This window comes from Phyllostomus discolor, chromosome 13, assembly GCF_004126475.2.
Source record: "Phyllostomus discolor isolate MPI-MPIP mPhyDis1 chromosome 13, mPhyDis1.pri.v3, whole genome shotgun sequence".
Classification (NCBI taxonomy): Eukaryota; Metazoa; Chordata; class Mammalia; order Chiroptera; family Phyllostomidae; genus Phyllostomus; species Phyllostomus discolor.
This window is the reverse complement of record NC_040915.2, coordinates 6,168,299-6,188,713: the sequence shown is the minus strand read 5'-3', so window position 1 is coordinate 6,188,713 and position 20,415 is coordinate 6,168,299. Positions and strand designations below refer to the sequence as shown.

The 20,415-nt window shown below is 37.3% G+C and overlaps 1 protein-coding gene across 1 annotated transcript in view; it reads left to right on the top strand.

The window, feature by feature from the left end:
• Positions 1–20,415, top strand: part of MEIKIN (meiotic kinetochore factor) — a 58,562-nt gene that overhangs the window by 10,064 nt on the left and 28,083 nt on the right. The window contains exons 5-9 of the mRNA XM_036014021.1: positions 1,885–2,022; positions 10,223–10,342; positions 12,498–12,537; positions 19,318–19,382; positions 20,165–20,232. Coding sequence (XP_035869914.1) covers positions 1,885–2,022; positions 10,223–10,342; positions 12,498–12,537; positions 19,318–19,382; positions 20,165–20,232 — 431 coding nt within the window. The remainder of the gene's footprint in view (positions 1–1,884; positions 2,023–10,222; positions 10,343–12,497; positions 12,538–19,317; positions 19,383–20,164; positions 20,233–20,415) is intronic.

The window sequence follows — 20,415 nt, the reverse complement described above, 5'->3', positions numbered from 1 at the left end:
ATAAGCATTGTAGAACTATATGATTTTTTAAAACTGTGTAGTATGATTTAATATAAATGTAATTTTAAATACATTCACATTTCTAATTTGTGACACCATGAACACCTCCAATGGATAGAGTCATGAAGGTTTATTTATTTTCTTTACCCAACAGCCCAGATGGTGAGTGCAAGGGCTTTCCTAACTTGACTTGAGTTCTAGAATTTGGCTGAAGGGATAGCTCTCTTGTGAGTGATATTCATGGAGTTTTGAGAGATGGAAGACAAGAGAGATGTAACAACATGTGAGGGGAAAAAATGAAGGCAGAGTGAGAAGACTAAAAAGTAGCAAGGACAGGGACAGGATATTCTAGGACACTTGGAGTAGGGGAAACAAAAGATGCTCAGAAGAATAATGTACTTCTGACACCTGAGTGGGTGAAGAAGGATGGTAGATTGAGTCATTCAATGTAAGTATTGCAGTAATGGCAGGAGGAAGTGGCCAGGTAGGAAACAATTGTCAGCTTTAAGGGGAGGGTTGAAGTGCGAAACAAAAGTGTGATGAGTTCAAAGTAGGAAGGACAGAGTTAGTTCTCTCAGGTAGGTAGTAGATGAGCAGAAATAAGCATAAGTCAGTTCCAGGGCAGAGATGGGATAATAGGGGTTTTTTTCTGTTTGTTTGTTTTTTTTTCACATTTTTAAAATTGTTATTCAAGTATAATTGTCTTCATTCCCTGCCCTCGCCCCCCCCCCCACCCGTTCCCCTTTCCTGCCTTAATCCCCGACCCACCAGTTTCTGTTAGTGTTGATCTCTATTTTGTCGTGTTGGAAGTGTTTAATAAATGCTTACTGACTATAGCAGGTTTTCCCTTTCCTCACTAAACTTTCTGGTTCTTAACTTTTAGTTCTAAGTTCTATTGCAATAATTTATTGGAAAATTCTTTATTCTAGTCTACTCTCACAAGGATAACTGTAAGATTCTGAGCCTGGGAGGTTCTGAGTTAAAATATTTTACCCATTTTCTTATTGAGATTTTTTTTCTTATTGTTGGGTTTTCAGAGTTCTTTAATTCTGGATTCAATTACACTTGCAAATATTTTCTCTTCACCTGTGGCTTGTTTTTTCATCTTAACAGTCTCTTTTGAAGAGAATTCTTTAAATTTGAGGAAGTCCAGTTTATCATTGCAGTTGTTTTATGACTCACTTGAGTGTTATAGCAAAGAAATCTAACCCACTATCATGAAAACTTTCTCCTTTTTTTCAGGAAGTTTTATATTTTTAGGATTTATATTTGGGTCTATGATTCATTTAGAGTTAATTTTTTTATGTGATTAAAGGTATGAGTGAGAGCTTTCTGTTTTGTTTTGCTTTTGCATGTGAATATCCAGTTGTTCCAGCATACTTAAAAAATATATATCCTTTCTCTGCTGAATTGCCTTTGCATCTTGGTCAAAATCAGTTGCTAATATATGTGTGAGTCTATTTCTCGGCTGTCTGTTCATTTCCTTCAATCTATTTATGTTTAGGTTCATTGTTTTTTTATAATGCAATAACTAAGAATTACCCTTTCTTCTCTCCAGCTATTTAATGGGTTACTTATATATAAAACTGGGACTTTTAAGTCAAGAATCATAACTTAAACAAAGTAAGGAAAGATAAAGTTATATAACTTTGAAAAACAACGGAAAAGAATTATAATGCATTTTCCCTAAATCAAAAACAATTGTTTTCTAAGATGAAATTTAAATGGTTTACCAATAGTATGTTTTTTCAGTTGTATGTGGAAGTAATTTTACATTCTTAACATACAACTGCATGTACATTTCTAAAAATTTGAATTCAAATTAGGATTTTACGTCTATTTACTATGGAAATATTTTACCTTTTTTGTTTGTTTATTCTACAGGACTAAGTTCACAGCATGATATTTGTAGTTCTCTTCTGAGCTATTCAATCACAGACTCTTACACAGAATGCAAGAGTTTTGAAGAGAATTTAAGTAGCTTCCCATCACCTGAACTCTTCAGAGGATCCGATTATTTAGGTGAGGAAATAATTTCAACCTTAAGTTTTTTCAGTATAGAAATTGTTCTTTTGTCCATAAACCCTCCAATGAATAATGATCTTTTTGAGAAGATGTACTTGTTTTCCTCACCAAAACCTCCTTTTACACTTTGGCTGTGGAGTTGGTGATGTGACTTAATTTGGCCATAGGATATTAATGAATAAAACATATGCAAACCTTTGAAATATGCTTAAATGGTTGGGCTTACCCTCTTATACACTGTTGCCATTGTGAGAAGAATATATACAGCTTAGTCTCTGCCTCTTTGTGGGACCCCAGAATGACAGGTACAGAGCAGAATAGCCCAGGCAACCTCAGAGTACGGAGGTGCTGCCCAGTTGATCAGCAAACCTATAATATGAAGCAGAACTGCCTGAACCAACTAGTAGACATGGGAATAATAAATAAATGCTTTCATTTTATGCCACTGAGATTTTGGGGTTATTTATTATACAGAAAAAGGCAACTTCTTCAGATACTGTATTGAACACAGAAGAGGTAAAATTTAAATGAAACTACATGCTATAAATTGTAGGACCTGCTCACTCAGTGCTTATCTCTATCTCAGCCCAACAGCTTGTTTCTCTGCTCAGTTCTCAGAATACTAGCACCCAGACATGAGCCTTTCAGACAGGATAATATAAGATACTTTCCTGAGAAATCTGAGCAACCCTAAAGAGAATGTCTAATGATAATGACCTCAGAAGTCCTTTGATGACACTGACAGGAAAACCCTACAGTGAAGCCAACTATGTAACAAGCCACAAGATATTCTACTTAGCCTTTTAGGTCCCCCTCTTAAATATGAGCAGAGAGCCAAGGGTCACCAGACTTCTGAGGAAAGCCTTTAACATAAAACATAGAGATAAAAACAAAATTAAATATGGGAGTAACATCAGAAAGGTATCGGAATAGGAAGCCCTGAACCCTCTTCCCTCATGGGCACACCAATTCAATAGCAATGAATGGACTAATTCCATTTATGAGAAATCTAGAAACTAGTTGAGAGGCTTCTGAACTCCAGAAAAGCATGTAATCAGCCACATCAGGAGGAATATTCAAGATACCTTCTCACCATAAACCCATCCTCTAGCATGGTACCATATAATTGGCAGGAAATCCCCAGCTCCCAGCTTTTCCCTGGAGAGGGAAGGAAAGGACTGAACCACGTATTAAACATTCTAAATTTCCTGGGAACTACTCAGAGGACTGGATACTGTCTTGCCTGTTCCAGAGTTCTGGTGAGACCTGACGTACTCTAGAAGCCAGATGGGTGCAGAGAGCAAAGACAGCTGTTTGTTCTAACGTGCAGGTATTCACTAGATTCCGGCTTCTCTCTGGGAAAGAAAAGAGTTGGGGGGATTCCCAAAGAAATGGTTTCTGTCTCACCTATCTCAGAGCACTGATGGGACCTGTTGTACTCTAGACACCTGGTAACTACTAAGAATACAGAGGGTAGTTTTGACTAGGGAGAAGGTTTAAGAGGATCCCACAATTTCTGGATGAGCTGATTGGTGAGAAACTTTTGTTTGAAGTTAGTCATGAAGACTGCACGAGGTGGCTGTTTTTATAATGTGCAGATATCAACACAAAGAATCAAAGAAAAAAAAGAAAGAAATATGGCCCAAAGAAAGGCATAAAATAAAGCTCCAGAAACTGATAATGATTAACTGGAGATATATAAATTACCTGACAGGGAATTTAGAATACTCATCATAAATATGTTCAATGAGCTCAGGAGATCAATGCATGAAAGTAGTGAAAATTTCAATAAATGTATAGAAAACTTTTAAAGGAACCAAATATAAATCTTAGAGCTAAGGAATATAATAAATGAACTGAGAAACCCAATAAAGGGTTTCAACAGCAGACTAGATCAAGCAGAAGAAAGAATCGGTGAACTCAAAGAGTAAAGAAAGCCTAAGCGGCACATGGGACATAAACAGATCAAAATATTCCAGAGGGAGAAGAGAGATTATGATAATATGAGAGAGAAGCTTATCGTAGAAACTGCCTAAAAACAACCCAAATCTGGGAAAGGAAATGTACATCCAGTCCTAGGAAGTACAAAAAACCTCAACTAAGATGACCCAAAGAAATCTCCACTGGGACACATCATTATATTGTCAAAATTCAAAGAGAATTTTGCAAGCAGCAATAGAAAAGTGGCTTGATATGTATATGGGAACTCCATTAGACTTTCACTATATTTCTCAGCAGTAACCTTGTAGTCCAGAAGGGAATGGCACAATGTAGTCGAAGCACAGAAAAAAAAAAAACTGTCAACCAAGAATACTATAAACAGCATAACTATCTTTTTTAAAAAATGAAGGGGTCCTGGCTGGCGTAGCTCAGTGGATTGAGCGCAGGCTGTGAACCAAAGTGTCGCAAGTTCGATTCCCAGTCAGGGTACGTGCCTAGGTTGCAGGCCATGACCCCCAGCAACTGCACATTGATGTTTCTCTCTCTCTATCTCCCTCCCTTCCTTCTCTAAAAATAAATAAATAAAATCTTAAAAAAAAAATGAAGGGGTAAGGACCTTCCCAGACAAACAAATGCTAAAGGGGTTAATCATTTCTTGACATGCTTGGTGGGAATGCTAAAGGGAGTTCTTCAAGTTTAAACAGAAGATGCTAAACAGCAACATAAAACCATATGAAAGCGTAAAACTTGCTGATAAATATGTAAACATAGAATACTTAATACCATATCAGTGGCATAAAAATCACTTTTCATTCTAATATAAAAGTTCAGACTTCCGGCAAGATGGAGGAATAGGTGGACGCACCGTACCTCCTCATACAACCAAGATTAGAAAACCAATAATTTACAACAATAATTTACTATCAGAATAACACCCAGATATGGCAGAGGATTTATCTGAATGGAAGTTGGGCAGCCAAGAAGTTGAAGTAGACGCATTCATCCGGACTGGTAGGAGAAGACGAGCCGGGTGGGCACGGGGCTGGCTCGGGTCGGCAGCACGCGGAGGTCGGGGGAAGATTTGGCGCAAAATCGGCACAAAAGCCATCCGGGGGCGCAAGAAGGCAGCGCTGATCCCTGAGTATGCAAGCTGCGGCTGGCAGACCCAGAGGGGTAGCGATTGTGGACCAGGGCAGAACTTACGCCCAGAAACCCAGACAAGGGTCTGAGTCCAGGGGAACGGAACTACTGCCATAGTTTTCTCCCGTCCCGCTCCGGCTCCCGCCCCACCCCCACATATAACGTCACATTCTAGCGACTGGGGTGTCCAGCCCCAGTGAGCACCTAAGGCTCCACCCCACACCGTAACAAGAGCAACCAGACTGGGGGAAAAAAAGGAGAGACAGGGGAAAAAAAAATATGTTTTCAACAGAGCAGATCAGTCCCCCAGGACTCATCCTTTTGAGCGACCAAGAATTAGCCAATCTATCAGATGCGCAGTTCAAAACACTGGTGATCAGAAAGCTCACGGAACTGGTTGATTTTGGACGAAATTTAGATGAAAGAAGGCAGATTACCATAAAACAGATGCAGGAAGACACGCGGAGGAGAACCAATAGTGAAAGGAAGGAATATGAGTCCCGAAACAATATAGTGGACCAGAAGGAAGATAGAATCAGCCAAGCAGGAAAGCATGATGAAATAAGAATTCAAAAAATTGAGGAAAAGATTAAGAGCATCCAAGACACCTTTAAACGTTCCAATATCAGAATTATAGGGGTACCAGAATCGGAAGGGGAAAAGCAACAGATTGAGCACATATTTGAACAAATAATAAAGGAGAACTTCCCCAATCTGGCAAAGGGAACAGTCTTCCAAGAAATCCAAGAAGCTCAGAGAGCCCCAAAGAAGTTGGACCCAAGAAGAAACACACCAAGGCACATTATCATTACATTAGCCAAGGTAAAAACGAAGGAGAGAATCCTAGAAGCAGCAAGAGGTAAGGGGACAGTCACCTACAAAGGAGTTCCCATCAGACTGTCAGCTGATTTCTCCAAAGAGACCTTACAGGCAAGAAGGGGCTGGAAAGAAATATTCCAAGTCATGAAAGACAAGGACCTACATCCCAGATTGCTCTATCCAGCAAAGCTCTCATTTAGAATGGAAGGGCAGATAAAGTGCTTCTCAGATAAGGTCAAGTTAAAGGAGTTCATCATCACCAAGCCCTTATTTTATGAAATGCTAAAGGGACTTATCTAAGAAAAGAAGATAAAGAAAAGACATGTATAGTAAAAGGACAGCAAACTCACAAATATTAACAACCACACCTAAAGCAAAACCAAAAGAAACTAAACAATTAGAACAGGAACAGAACCACAGAAATGGAGGGCACATGGAGGGTTAGCAGCAGGGGGGTGGGAGGAGGAGAGAGGGAGAAAAGGTATAGAGAATAAGTAGCGTAGAATGTAGGTTGAAAATAGATACGGGGAGGGAAAGAATAGTACGGGAAATGTAGAAACTAAAGAACTCATAAGTATGCCACATGGACATGAACTAAAGGGGGGGAACGTGGGTGGGAGAGGGGGTACAGGGTGGAGGGGAGAGAAGGGGGGAAATGGGACAACTGTAATAGCATAATCAATAAAATATATTTAAAAAAAAGTTCAAAGACTATTTAAAATAACTATACTATAAAAATATGTTAAAGGATACACAATATAAAAAGATGTGAATTGTAACATTAATAACTGTGTGTGAGGGGTGAAGTAAAAATGTAATGTTTTTGTATATGATTAAAGTTTTTATTAAACTTGAAATAAACTGTTAAAACTACATTTTGTGTCTAAGCCCTGTGGTAACCACAAAGGAAATACCTATAGCAGATACACAAAAGAAAAATAGAGCTCTGGCCTGTATGGCTCAGTTGGTTGGAGTGTTGTCCTGTAACTGAAAAGTGAGTCCAGTCACCAGCCAGGGCACCTATGGGAGGCAACCAACTGATGCTTCTTTCTCACAATGATGTTTCTCTCTCTCTCCCTCTCTCACTAAAAACAATGGGAAAAAAAAGTGTCCTTGGGGGGGAAAATAAAATAAAAACAAAATTTAATAAAAATAGAAAGACATCAAACCATACCAATTTAAAAATCAATAAAACAAAGGATGATGGGAAGAGAGGAAAAGAGGGGTAGGGGACAAAAGGACTACAAAAACAGACGGAAAACATTGAACAAATTGGCAGTAAGTCCTTTCCTGTCAGTAATTGCTTTAAATGTAAGTGGGTTAAATTCCTAATCAAAGACAGTGGTTGAGTAGATTTTCAAAGACTGACTCACTTTGTTTTTAAGGACAAACATGCTGAAAGTGAAGGATGGAAAAAGCCATTACATGCAAATGTTGACAAAAGAGAGCAGAAATAGCTATACTTATATCAGATAAAATAAACATTAAGTCAAGAAGTGTCATGAAAGATAAAAAAGTACATTATATAATGATGGAAGGGTCAATTCACCAGGAACTGGTAACAGTTATAAATAAATATGCATCTAACATCAGAGTGTCTAACATATAAAGCAAACACGGACATAACTGAAGGCAGAAACAGCAACACAAGAATAGAAGAATTCAGTACCCCCACTTTCAATAATGGGTAGATCATCTAGATAGAAAATGAACATATATTGCAAATTTTATTTTAGAGTAATTATAACAGTATGGTACTGGCATAAAGACAGACTTAGACCAGCAGAACAGGATAGAAAGCCCATAAATAAATCCATGTGTATGTAATATGTCACCATATCTTTAACAAGGATGCCAAGAATACACAATGAGGAAAGAATTGTCTCTTCAACAAATGAAGTTGGGAACACTGGATATCTACATGCAAAAAATTGAATTGGACCCTAACCTTACATTGCACAAAAGTCAACTCAAAATGGATTAAAAACTTAAACAAAAGACCAGAATCTATAAGACTCCTAGAAGGAAACATAGGGGACAACTTCCTGTTTTGTTGGATTCTAGTGTAGAATCCATTGGCCTTGCCAATGATTTTTTGGATATGACACCATAAGCACAGGCAATAAAAGCAAAAGTAGACAACTGGAACTACATATAACTGAAAAGCTTTTGTGTATTGAAAGAAACAATAAGCAAAGTATAAAGGCAACCTCCAAAATGGGAGAAAAGACTTACAAACCTCAAATGACAAAGGATTACTATTCAAAATATATTAAGAAACTCCTCCAACTCAGGGAGAAAAACACAACATGATTTAAAAATGGGCAAAAGACTTGGATAGATTTTTTTCCAGAGATGACACAAATAGACAACAGGTACATAAAAAAGATGTTCAACATTACTAATTAGGGAAATGCAAACCAAAAGCACAGTGAGACATTACCTCATGTCTGTTAGAATGGTTATTATTTTAAAAAGATGTGTTGGCAAGGATGTGAAGAAATTGGAACCCATAATCACTTTTGATGGGAATGTAAAATGTTGTAACTACTATGGAAAACAGTATGAAAGTTCCTAAAAAAAATGAAAATAAAACTACCATATGATCCAGCAATTCCACTTTTGGATATTTATTCACAATAATTGCAGTCAGTATCTCAAAGACATTACTTGCATTCCCATGTTCATTGGAGCATTATTCACAATAGCCAAGTGAGGAATCAACATAAATGTCTATGGATGTATAAATGGGTAAAGAAAATATGGTATATACGTGCAATGGAATATTAGTGTCAAGAAAGTAGGAAATCCTGTCATACATGACAATGTGGAAAAGCCTCAAGGACATGTTAAGTGAAATAAGCCAGTCACAGAAGGACAAATACTGTATGATACCACTTATATATCTAAAATAGTCAAATTAATAAAAGTATCAGATAGAATGTTGGTTGCCAGGGTATAGGGAGAGGGAGGTTTGGGGAATTGCTATTCAACAGCTGTGAAGTTTCAGTTATGCAAGATGGATTGGTTCTGGAGATTTGCTGTACAACTTTGTAACTGTAGTTAATGATGCTCTGTGAATTGACAAACTTACAAGTTTAAGAGGGTATATCTCATGTTAAGTGTTCCTACTACAATAAAGTAAAAGTCTTAAAAAATAAGAAAAAAAAACCTAGTAGAAATAGAAACACAAGGAGAGGAAAGTAACTCAAAAGTTTCTTTGAGATAAAAATATATATTGTAGCCACCGAATGGGAATGGGATGCTATAAGAAAAGGGACTATTCAGAGAACAAATAAAATGCAATAGCAGAGCATAAAACTGTAGAAGTATTAAAAGATAAGGCTGAGGAAATTTTTCAGAAAAATGAAAGAAAAAAGATTGCAATTTGCAGAAGGTAAGGTAGAGAAGACATATATGATATCCAATATCAAATAGTAGGAGTTCCAGAAAAAAGATAGTGAAATAAACAGAAGAAAATTATGAAAGAAGTAATTCAAGAACATTTTCTAGAGATAGAGAATATGATTTCTAGGTTAAAGGGGCCACAATATGTCTAGCATAATAGATGGAAAACTTTAAGATGGAGCATTATGTAATTTCAGAACACCAGAGAATGGAATAAATAGAATGAATTTATATAGTTTGGTAGAGTTTTAGATTAAATAGATGAAAATACAGAGAAAACTAAACAAACAAAAGAGGCTTTTATTGACCCCAGGAAAAGCAAAAGGTGGTTATGGGATACCACAAGAGTAAGTAGCATTTTTATAGCAAGTTACCATCATAATATCTACATTGAATATTGATCTAATTACATATGTGATATAATAATAAGGACAATGGGAAGGGTAGGAAAGGTGGGAACAAAGGGATGTAAGAGAAGAGTTTCATTTTTCCATAGGGGGAAGTCAATGGAAAGCTTAAAAGCGACATCAAGTAATAGTATGTTGTTCAGTGATATGAGAGAGTTAATGAGACATAGGTATAACATACATAAAATATGAGAGGCAGCTCCCATGTGTGCTGTCTGTCCCTTAGGTCAATAATCTTCATGGGGCAAAAGTCTGAAAGAAATTGGGTTAGAGCACAGGGATAGGCCAAAGACTGTTCTCCATCCTGAAGCTGTCAAGGCTTGTCTTTTTTTCTTTTTCACCCCAAACTTCAATTTGGGAGTTTCCATAGAGGGATACTTCAATCCATAATGGGATATGGGCTGGGGTCCTAAGGTGAAGGGGGGAAAGGTAACCTGCTTGCTGTTGTTGAAAATTTTATGCCTTTCCGTCTGCTTTCCTAGATTGGGAGTGCCCCAGGTTGGAAGAATACACACAATGCAAGAATTCCACTCTTCTGGATACCAGTAAAGCAGTAGCAGTAGAGAAGGCACCCCAGTTTTCAAACCTATCTTCAATTTTAGGTGAGTTTTCACATTCTTTTTTCTCATATCACAGGAAAAGCCATCATCACATGGTTAAGGGTATTGTCTGTTGGTTTTCACCACTGTCAAGTTGTTAGTTTCTCTTTGTAGTTAACACATATCTAATAAATGATAGTTTGAAATACTGAAAATTCTGTATCTCCTCAAACTTTCATTCACTGATATTGTCACACATCAGAGGAAATTGACAGCAACTACTGCTTGTCTAGTGGTGACTTTCCACTTCATTCTTTCCTGCTACATTAGTTAATTAAATTTTACTGTAAAAGAACTGTCTCTTTTCTGCCCTTATTAAATTATTCTTATCAGTATGGGCTTATGGATATTTATTTTATGGATTAAAGTCCAATATTTTTATTTATTAATTTATTTAATTCTAGTGTACATATAAAGAAGTTTTAGAATTGTTTCACCAGACCCCTGTGAGAAACACATTTACTAAATAGAATAAAGCATTTACGTATGGTTCTTTTTGTCTTCAGCATTATAGTGTCCAATCAAAATACCATTTCCAAAGTTGTGTAGATTAGTTCTTTTCTTTCCCTTCCCTGATTTCATGCAGTTGTTATTCACTTGTAATATAGTTAGATTCAGTTCTTAATGTTGGATTCAGTTTTTGGTTCCCCCATCCTGTTCCGTTTTGTTTATGTATTCATGGAGAGAGGGCTATGTGAAACCACACAAAACATTCCTGTGGTTCTAAGAGTCATAGCTACACACAAAAAAAATACTATCAGAAAAGTATCACTTCCTCCTTCTTCCTGTCTGGATGGAAGTATTTCCAACAGTGTTTGGAGGCCTTATCTTCTGTTATGTTTAGTTTGGCAACACCTTTGCTGATCTAAACTGCCCAAAGACACAGTCTGCCTTTTTACTAAGTATTTCAGTTAGTTCTTTGTCCACTGCAAATGACAAAACAAAAACAAAAACAAACCCCCACCAAAATCAAAAAACCCTATCTCAAACTGTATTAGGTTAAAAAGGGAATTTATTACCACGTGTACCTGAAAAGATCCAGCACTAAGTCAGATGCTGATACAACTTGATATAGGTTTTCAAATGACATCCATAGGACCCAATTCCTTTCTCTCTCTCAATTCAGGATCCTTCTGTATCATTTATGCTCTAAGCCAGGCTCCTTTATTTAACAACCCTTTCTAGCTCCAGACTTACATACTTACAGCCTCACATCCAATGAAGTAAGTGCTTTTCTTTCCTGTAATTTGAACAGATGTCCTGGGCCTTACTCATTGGCTTAAATTAGTTCATATACCTATCCCTGAACAGTCCCTTTGGTCTGGGAGATATGCAGGGCTCTTACTGAATTCAGTAACAGGCTGTGTCTGGACCATCAGAAGAAAAAAGCAGGAAACTCTTGTGAGCAAAAGCAGAGAGTAGATGCTAAATGATACGTATCCACTGTAGTCCTTTATGTTTGGGGAACTTCCCTTTCAGGGAAATGGTTTGTAATTATTGGAAAGCATGGTTCACATCACTTTTACCTAACTTGGGATTTTTATACTCTAATCTAATGTAAGCAGAGTTCTGCAGGTGCTGAGGGTTATAATTCAGAAGACCACACCCATGGCTCTTTATATTCCTTGTAATATCCTTATGTATCTAGGCAGTAAAGTGTTGATTGATAGGCATTCTTTTCTCTAATGAATCTACTGATATGCATATCTAAGTAGTTGGTCCTGGGTTAAGAACCATGAGACCTGAGTTTAAGTTTCAGGTATACAGCTATTAGTTTTACAACTTGACCGGTTATTTATTTTCTTATATATAAAACAGAGATAGAAAAATAGTATGTTTTCCTCAAATAGTTGCTGTAAGAATCAAGTAAGATGATAGCTGTAAAAGGACCTCAAAAGTTGTAAAGAACTATTCAAATACAAGGTGACAGATTCCTGCATCTCATAAAATTTTACAACAATTTTGTTTTATTTTGGTATTTTGAAAATACTTTTATTAATTTAAGTGGCAGACATGAGAGCAATATAAAACAAAAATTGAAAAATAAATGGCACTATCACTATGAATTTTAGAGGAAATATTTATTTTTAACAAGAGTAATTTGAGCCTCTGGTCTGTGTTTGAAATATATTTCTAATAGATTTTTTTCCTTTCCTAGCTACCTCTTTGGAAGACTATCAGAAATGCCATAGAAAAATGTAAGAACTAAAACCAACACTTTAACACTTATCATGCTTTTCAGAACTTCATGTTCTAATAGTTATATAGGAGGTATGATTGTAAATACCCAAATTTAGGTATTCATTTATTAAGTAGTTTTTGAGGACTCACTGTGTGCCAGTACTGTTCTAATTGCTAGAAATATATAGTAGTGAATGAAATTGATTAAAAACAAAATCTCTGCCTTCCTTGTGTCCACATTCTAGTTGGAAAATATGGACACTAAAGGCAAGCAAGTAAATTTATATTGAGCTATATGGTAATGAATTCTATAGAGAAAAATAAAGCAAGATATGTGTTAAGGAGCCTTGGGATGGAGGTTTGCTATTTTAACAGTGTGGTCAGAGAAGTCATCAAGAGAAGATAGCATTTGAACAGAGACCTAAAGAAGGAGACAGACTCACTGGGTGACTCTCTGGAGAAAAGAGCATTCGGGGTAGAAGGAATAGTTGGAGCAAGGCTCTGAGGCAAGGAGGCCTAGGCTCTGGAGTGGAGTGAGCAAGAAGTCGGAGATGAACTGAGAGAAGAAGCAGGAGGCCAGGTAATATAAAACATTGTAGGTGAGTGTAAATGCATTGGAAAGCCTTTGAAGGTTTAGAAGGATGACATGATATGACTTATGTTTTAACAACAGCAGCAACAACAACAAAAAAAACCCCACCATGGCTGCTATGTTGAGACTCGACTATGAGGAAGCAAGGAGTTGGGGATATTATAGTTAGGAGAATTTTTCCATAATCTACACAAGAGATATTGGAATCTGGACCACGTGATAAGAGTAGAGGTAGTGAGAGTTGAGATTTTGGATATAATTTGAAAGCAGAACCGATATGGTACATTGTTGGTGGATTATGAAAGTAGTCAAGGCTGACTCCACAGCTTTGAGTAACTGGGAGGATGGAGTCACCATTTATTAAGATGGGGAAGACTGAGGAGAAACATATTACTGGGGAAAGATCAAGAGTTTGGTTTGGGGCACGTAGACTGAAGGGTAAGGTGTACGTGAGATATTTGAAGGAAGTGGTCGCAGTCTGGACCATGAATGGCCTTGAGGGCTGGGATCTTTATTTTATCCTGAATGTGATGGGAACCCCTGAAATATTTTCATTAGTTCTGTAAAATATAATGAAATTTGTTAGCACCTTAATCTTAAAAGTTTGAAGGAACTTATTAAAAAATTCATACAGGTTTAAAAACAAAGTCAGTAGATGCTCTATAGGAAGTGAGAAGACAATCCACAGAATGGATGAAAATATTTGTAAATTGTGTATCTGATAAGGAACTTGCATCCAGAATAGATAAAGAACTCTTACAACTCAACAATAAAAGGACAAATAACCCAATTCAAAAATAGGCAAGGGATCTGAATGTATATTTCTCCAAAAAAGATATGCAAATGGCCAATAAACACATGAAAAGATGCTCAATATCATTATCCATTGGGAAAATGCACAACTTAAGTGCCATACCACCTCATATCCACTAGGATGGCTATAACCAAAAAGACAGATAATAACAAATTTGTCTTGGATGTGGAGAAGTTTGGACTTTCATACATTGCTGGTGGGAATTTGAAATGGTGAATGTAGTTCTTTGAAAAACAGTTTGGCAGTTCCTCAAAATGCTCCATATGATCCAGCAATCCACTCCTAGCTGTGCATACATACCTAAGAGACATTAAACATATGTCCACACCAAAACTTGTACATGAATGTTCACAGTAACTTTATTCATAATAGCCAAAAAGTGGAAACAATCCAAATGTCCATCTACTGATGAATAGATAAGTAAAATGTGGTATATTCATAATAGAATATTATTCAACAATAAAAAATGAAATATTGATATATCCTACAACATGGATGAACTCTGCAAATATCGTGCTAAACATTAAGCCACATATTGAATGGTTCCTCATTTGAATGTAGAATAGACAAATCTACAGATGCAGAAAGCTGATTAGTGGTTGCCTAAGACTGGGAGGTTCAGAAAGAAATGGGAAGTGACTTCTGTAATAGAAAATTGTGATGATGGTTGCACAACTCTGTGAATTACACACTTTAAATGGGTGAATTTTGTGGTATGTGAATTACATCAATAAGTTGTAAAAAAATAAAGTTAGGATCAAGGAGATATACTTTTTTTAAAATTGATGTCTTTATTTTTTAAATATATTTTATTGATTATGCTATTACAGTTGTCCCATTTTCCCCCCTTCACTCCCCTCCATCCTGTACACCCTCTCCCACCCATATCCCCCCCTTTAGTTATGTCCATGTGTCATAAGTTCTTTAGCTTCTACATTTCCCATACTATTCTTACCCTCCCCCTATCTATTTTCAACCTACAATCTATGCTACTTATTCTCTGTACCTTTTCCCCCTCTCTCCTCCTCCCACTCCCCTGTTGCTAACCCTCCATGTGATCTCCATTTCTGTGGTTCTGTTCCTGTTCTAGTTGTTTGCTTAGTTTCTTTTGGTTTTGCTCTAGGTGTGGTTGTTAATAATTGTGAGTTTGCTGTTCTTTTACTATACATGTTTTTTCTTTATCTTCTTTTCTTAGATAAGTCGCTTTAACATTTCATAAAATAAGGGCCTGGTGATGATGAACTCCTTGAACTTGACCTTATCTGGGAAGCACTTTATCTGCCCTTCCATTCTAAATGAAAGCTTTGCTGGATAGAGTAATCTGGGATATAGGTCCTTGCCTTTCATGACTTGGAATACTTCTTTCCTGTAAGGTCTCTTTGGAGAAATCAGCTGACAGTCTGATGGGAACTCCTTTGTAGGTTACTGTCCCCTTATCTCTTGCTGCTTCTAGGATTCTTTCCTTCATTTTTACCTTGGCTAATGTAATTATGATGTGCCTTGGTGTGTTTCTTCTTGGGTCCAACTTCTTTGGGGCTCTCTGAGCTTCCTGGATTTCCAGGAAGTCTATTTCCTTTGCCAGAATGGGGAAGTTCTCCTTTATTATTTGTTCAAATATGTGTTCAATCTGTTGCTTTTCCTCTTCCCCTTCTGGTACCCCTATAATTCGGATGTTGGGATGTTTAAAGATGTCCTGGAGGTTCCTAAGCTTCTCCTCGTTTTTTTGAATTCTTATTTCTCCGTTGTTTCCTGTTTGGTTGTTTTTTTCTTCCTTCTGGTCCACTCTATTGACTTGAGTCCCAGTTTCCTTCCCATCACTATTGGTTCTCCGTGCATCTTCCTTCATCTCTTTTATGGTAACCTGCATTTTTTCATGTAATTTACGCCCAAAATCAACCAATTCTGTGAGCTTCCTGATCACCAGTGTTTTGAACTGTGCATCTGATAGATTGGCTATCTCTTGGTCCCTCAAAAGGATGAGTCCTGGGGCATCGATCTGTTCTTCTATTTGAGACATACCTTTCTCTCTCTCTCTCTCTCTCTCTTTTTTTTTTTTTTTTTTGGTCTGGTCGCTCCTGTTACAGTGAGTGGCGGAGCCTTAGGTGTTCACTGGGGCTGGGCACCCCAGTCACTAGATTGTGACGTTGTATGTGGGGGCGGGGGCGGGAGGGCACAATGGCGGTAGCTCCGTTCTCCTGGGACCTCAGTCCTTTCTCTGGGATCCTGGGTTGAGCGCTCTGCCCTGGTCCACAGTCGCCGCCTCACTGGGTCCGCCAGCTGCTGCTTGCATACTCAGGGTCCACCTGCTGCGATCTTGTGTGCCCCAGATGCCTTACGCACTCCCTCCGGGTTGCCTTATACGCCCAGTTCTCCCTGTTCTCAGCGAGCTGTGACCCGCGCCCGGCTGCTCCTCTCCGCCCCCTGCTGCTCCTCTCCGCCCCTCCTACCGGTCTGGATGAACGAGTCTGCTTCAACTTCTTGGCTGTCTGACTTCCATTCAGATAAATTCTCTGTCAGTTCTGGGTGTTATTCTGCCTCTAAATTGTTGTTGTTCTAATCTTGGTTGTGTGTGGAGATACGGTGAGTCCACCTATGCTTCCATCTTGCCGGAAGTCCCAAGATATAATTTTTAATAGGAGACACAGATAAGGAATAGAGCAAAAGTAAATAAGCCATAAAAGTTAAGAGTCAGATGACTTGAGCCATATTCTGACTCTAAGCTTCTTGACACACAAGGGAAAAGTCTGTAGCTATTTGATAGATTTCATGTCCTTCAAATAATCATGTACAACCCTTACTATCTTTTACCTAGATTTTCCCCCACAGAATTAAATGGTAGACAGTACAATGTTGTCTTTTTTGGTGGGGATCTATACTGTATAGATATTCCATACTGACAAGTGTTTGGGGGTAAGGACTGATATACTTCTGAGTACAGATATCTGTGAAACTTTTATATTGCCCAACAAAAATTCTTGCCTGTTATCCCACTGTTCTCAGAGATATGCATGATCATGGTTCAGTCTTCGAGCAAGTATTCTTGCAGCAAGGAAAAGATGGACTAGAAGGAGTGATTAAGTTGAAAGGATGACTACTGTAGCATTCCATGTGAGGCATGATTAGGATCTGAACTTTAGCAGCAAGAGTAGCCTAAAGGAAAAATTTGGAAACAATCCATGAAGGATAATCAGTAGTTTTTAATGACTGGTTGGTTAAGGGAGAAGATGGTGTCCAAGTTGGCCCCCAGTTCTCTGACGTAGAAAACTGAATGAATAATTCATTCACTTGGGGAAGGAACACAAATAAAAAAGGGAGAGTAAGTTGGGGTGACAGACAATTTTAGTTTGGAAAATGCTGAAATAGCTACACTATTTTGAATTGATGATATCCAGCAATTCTCTGCCTGGAGAGCCAGGGGAAAGTTCTGGGCTGAAGGCATAGTTGTCCTCTTGGGAAAGTATGTAGAGTGAGAAAAAAGTAGTATTAGGGTGATAGCCTCCTTATGAATATGTTTGTATCAGAATGGTTAGAAATTTCCAAAGAAAAGAAAATCTATTACTGTTATTTCTAGGTAAACCCCAGTGAAAATTCTAAAGGTGAATAATTAAGGTCACCAGAGAGTGATGATAGACTTCAGAATTTGCAGTATGATATTTTCTTTTCTGTTTTAAAAGATTTTATTTATTTATTTTTAGAGAGGGGAAGGGAGGGAGAAAGAGAGGAAGAGAAACATCAATGTGTAGTTGCCTCTTGAGTGCCCCCTACTGGGGACCTGTCCAGCAACCCAGGCATGTGCCCTGACTGGGAATCAAACCAGTGACCCTTTGGTTTGCAAGCTGGCATTCAACCACTGAGCCACACCAGCCAGGGCACAGCACAGCATAATATTTTCTTAAGAGGGAAGGAGTAAGGTTTGGATAATAATGATACCACATTTGAGCACCTATTATTTACTAAATATTTTGGCATTCTCTTTAATTAAGTAACACATTTACAAAATTAAAACCTTGCACCTTTGACATACTGCCTAGTGGAGAGAAGTAGTGTTGTTTATATTGCTATAAAATCTGTATAGATTCACTTCAATGACTGTTGCCTGTTTATATCGAAATGGAGCAAATATAATATGATGCTTTATTATATGTATGTCATCCTGCTTCCTGTCTCCCTTAAATGCTGACCTATCTTTAAAAAACAAAACCTATCACTTAGATGTGCAAAGAAAATATATCTATATTTTTAAATAACTGATCTAAACTTCTCATGGGCTCTCATCACCCTTTTTCTTTATTCAGCTAGGGAATCACGAATTAAACTTGATTAATAGCATCCAGTTACTTCCATTGAAAAGTGTCTTGTGCTGGGATATAAAGTACAGCATAGGAAATACAGTAAAAAGTGTTGTAATAACTATATATGGTGCCAGGTAGGTACTGGAAATATTAGGGGTAACATTTTATAAAATATGTGATTGTCTAAGCACTATTCTATACACCTGAAACCAATACAAAATAATATTGAATGTAAACTGTAATTGAAAATAAAAAAATTTTTTAAAGTCCCTTTTGGGTGAATGCTGAGACTTTTAGATTTTTTTCCCTATTCCATATTCCTGAGGATGCTATGTGAGTAGGTGATCATATCTCTGGATTTGCCTTGAACAGCCCCAATATGTGCCTTTTGTTCTGACATGATTTTTAGTAGAGCTCACTTTTATTCTCACAAAGGTCCCAGTTTGGACAAATAGCCACCCTAAGTAGGCATAGTGGCAGGTCACAGGTGGGGGAGGGTGAAGTTGAAGTTGTCTCTGGATGTTTACTAATTTGTGCTGCAGGTTCCAAGACTTATTCTATGCCCAGGCTGGACTCTACTGATAAAGTCATTGGTGAACTTACAGCCTTATTTAGGGCCTGAGGTCCTCCATTGCTGATTTTTCCATCAGCTTTGTTTTTGTTGCTACCCTAAACTATTCTTGAGGTATTCTTCAAGAATACCCCAAGTATTCTTGAAGTCCTCCATCCAGGCTTTGATCTGCTTGCCTTTTTGCAGCCTTTGTGGTAGAGTCACCTCACCACAGTAACTCTGTGCCAGGGGTTTTGGTTCTAAATTTGACCACCTTGCACATTGTTCTTAGTGTGTGGAGCCTTGAGAACTTGTTCACAATGTTCAGGAATTAAGGACTCACAGGAGGGACAAACCGAGGCTCCCTCTCTGCATAAATGTCCCAAGCTCTTACTTTTATGTTGATTTTCCAATCTGTGTAGATGTCTACTCCCTGAGTTCTACAGGATAATTCATTGCATATAAATGTCCTTATTTTAAGTATTATTTGAGGATTCTCAAAAGTTACTGAAAGATTAAGAGAGTACTATAAATTTGTTCTTATTATAGAGTGATGACATTAGCAGATGAAAATATTTCTCCAAAACCAAAGGGTACTTCAAATTCAGAATCAGGTAATAAATAGTGAAACTAGTTTTCGTAAATCTGCATTTTATTATTTTTGTCACAAAGCAGTATATATTAAGAAAATTGGTAGCCCAGGAAACTGAGTGCTTTTTAGCTTGGTTGTATTTAAGAAATGAAGATATGTCAGGTTAGAAACTGGGTCTTAACTATCATCATGGCACCCATCATTAGTTCATTTAATAAACATTTACTGAGGGTGTACTTGCTGTACATTCCAGTGTTCCCGTTGTGTGTCAGGCTCTTTAGTAAGTGTTAGGAAACTGAGAAACAACCTCTATTCCTGTCCTCAAGGAGCCAATAGTCTAGTGATAGAGACAACAAATAAACTAGAAATTTCTTCTCAGGCACCTCCTGCTCAGTCTCCTTTGCAATCTTATGTACTGCTATTAGCCATTATATGTGGGAGTTCTTCAATGCTAGTCCTAAATTTTAATCTCTTTTCAATCCACCCTCTGATATGTACAGGCGTCCTGTAAAAAGCAAGGCTTCCAAATACTTTCTCAAAAGTTGCCTGTTTTAGCAAATAAAGATACGGAATGCCTAGTTAAATTGGAATTCAGATAAACAGCAAATAATTTTTAATATAATTATATCACAAATATTTTAAAGAATACCATATCTGTCAGATTATTCAACCTATATTGCTTTTCTTCTAAAACTATTACAAAATTGTGGTTATTAAATTAGTTTTTTCAAATTTGAGTTTTCTGTACTTACAGTTAATGACAAGTTAAGTAATTTAAATGCTAAAGTGTGTTTTTATTTACAGATAATGCAGCTTGCAAAGTACTTGCTGAGAGAACTTATCCTTTAACTCCTGAAAGAACAAAGAAAAAAGTAAGTATTGAAGCAGAATAACTACATAAACCATATATTTCATTAATATAAGACATACTTTAACCAACACTTTTATAGGAGTTATTTTTCAGCTATTTTTAGAGTTTAGCAATTGTATGATGTTGTTACATGGATATATAGTCTATGTAAGTTTAATGGAAGAGAATTAAAATTTATAATTTT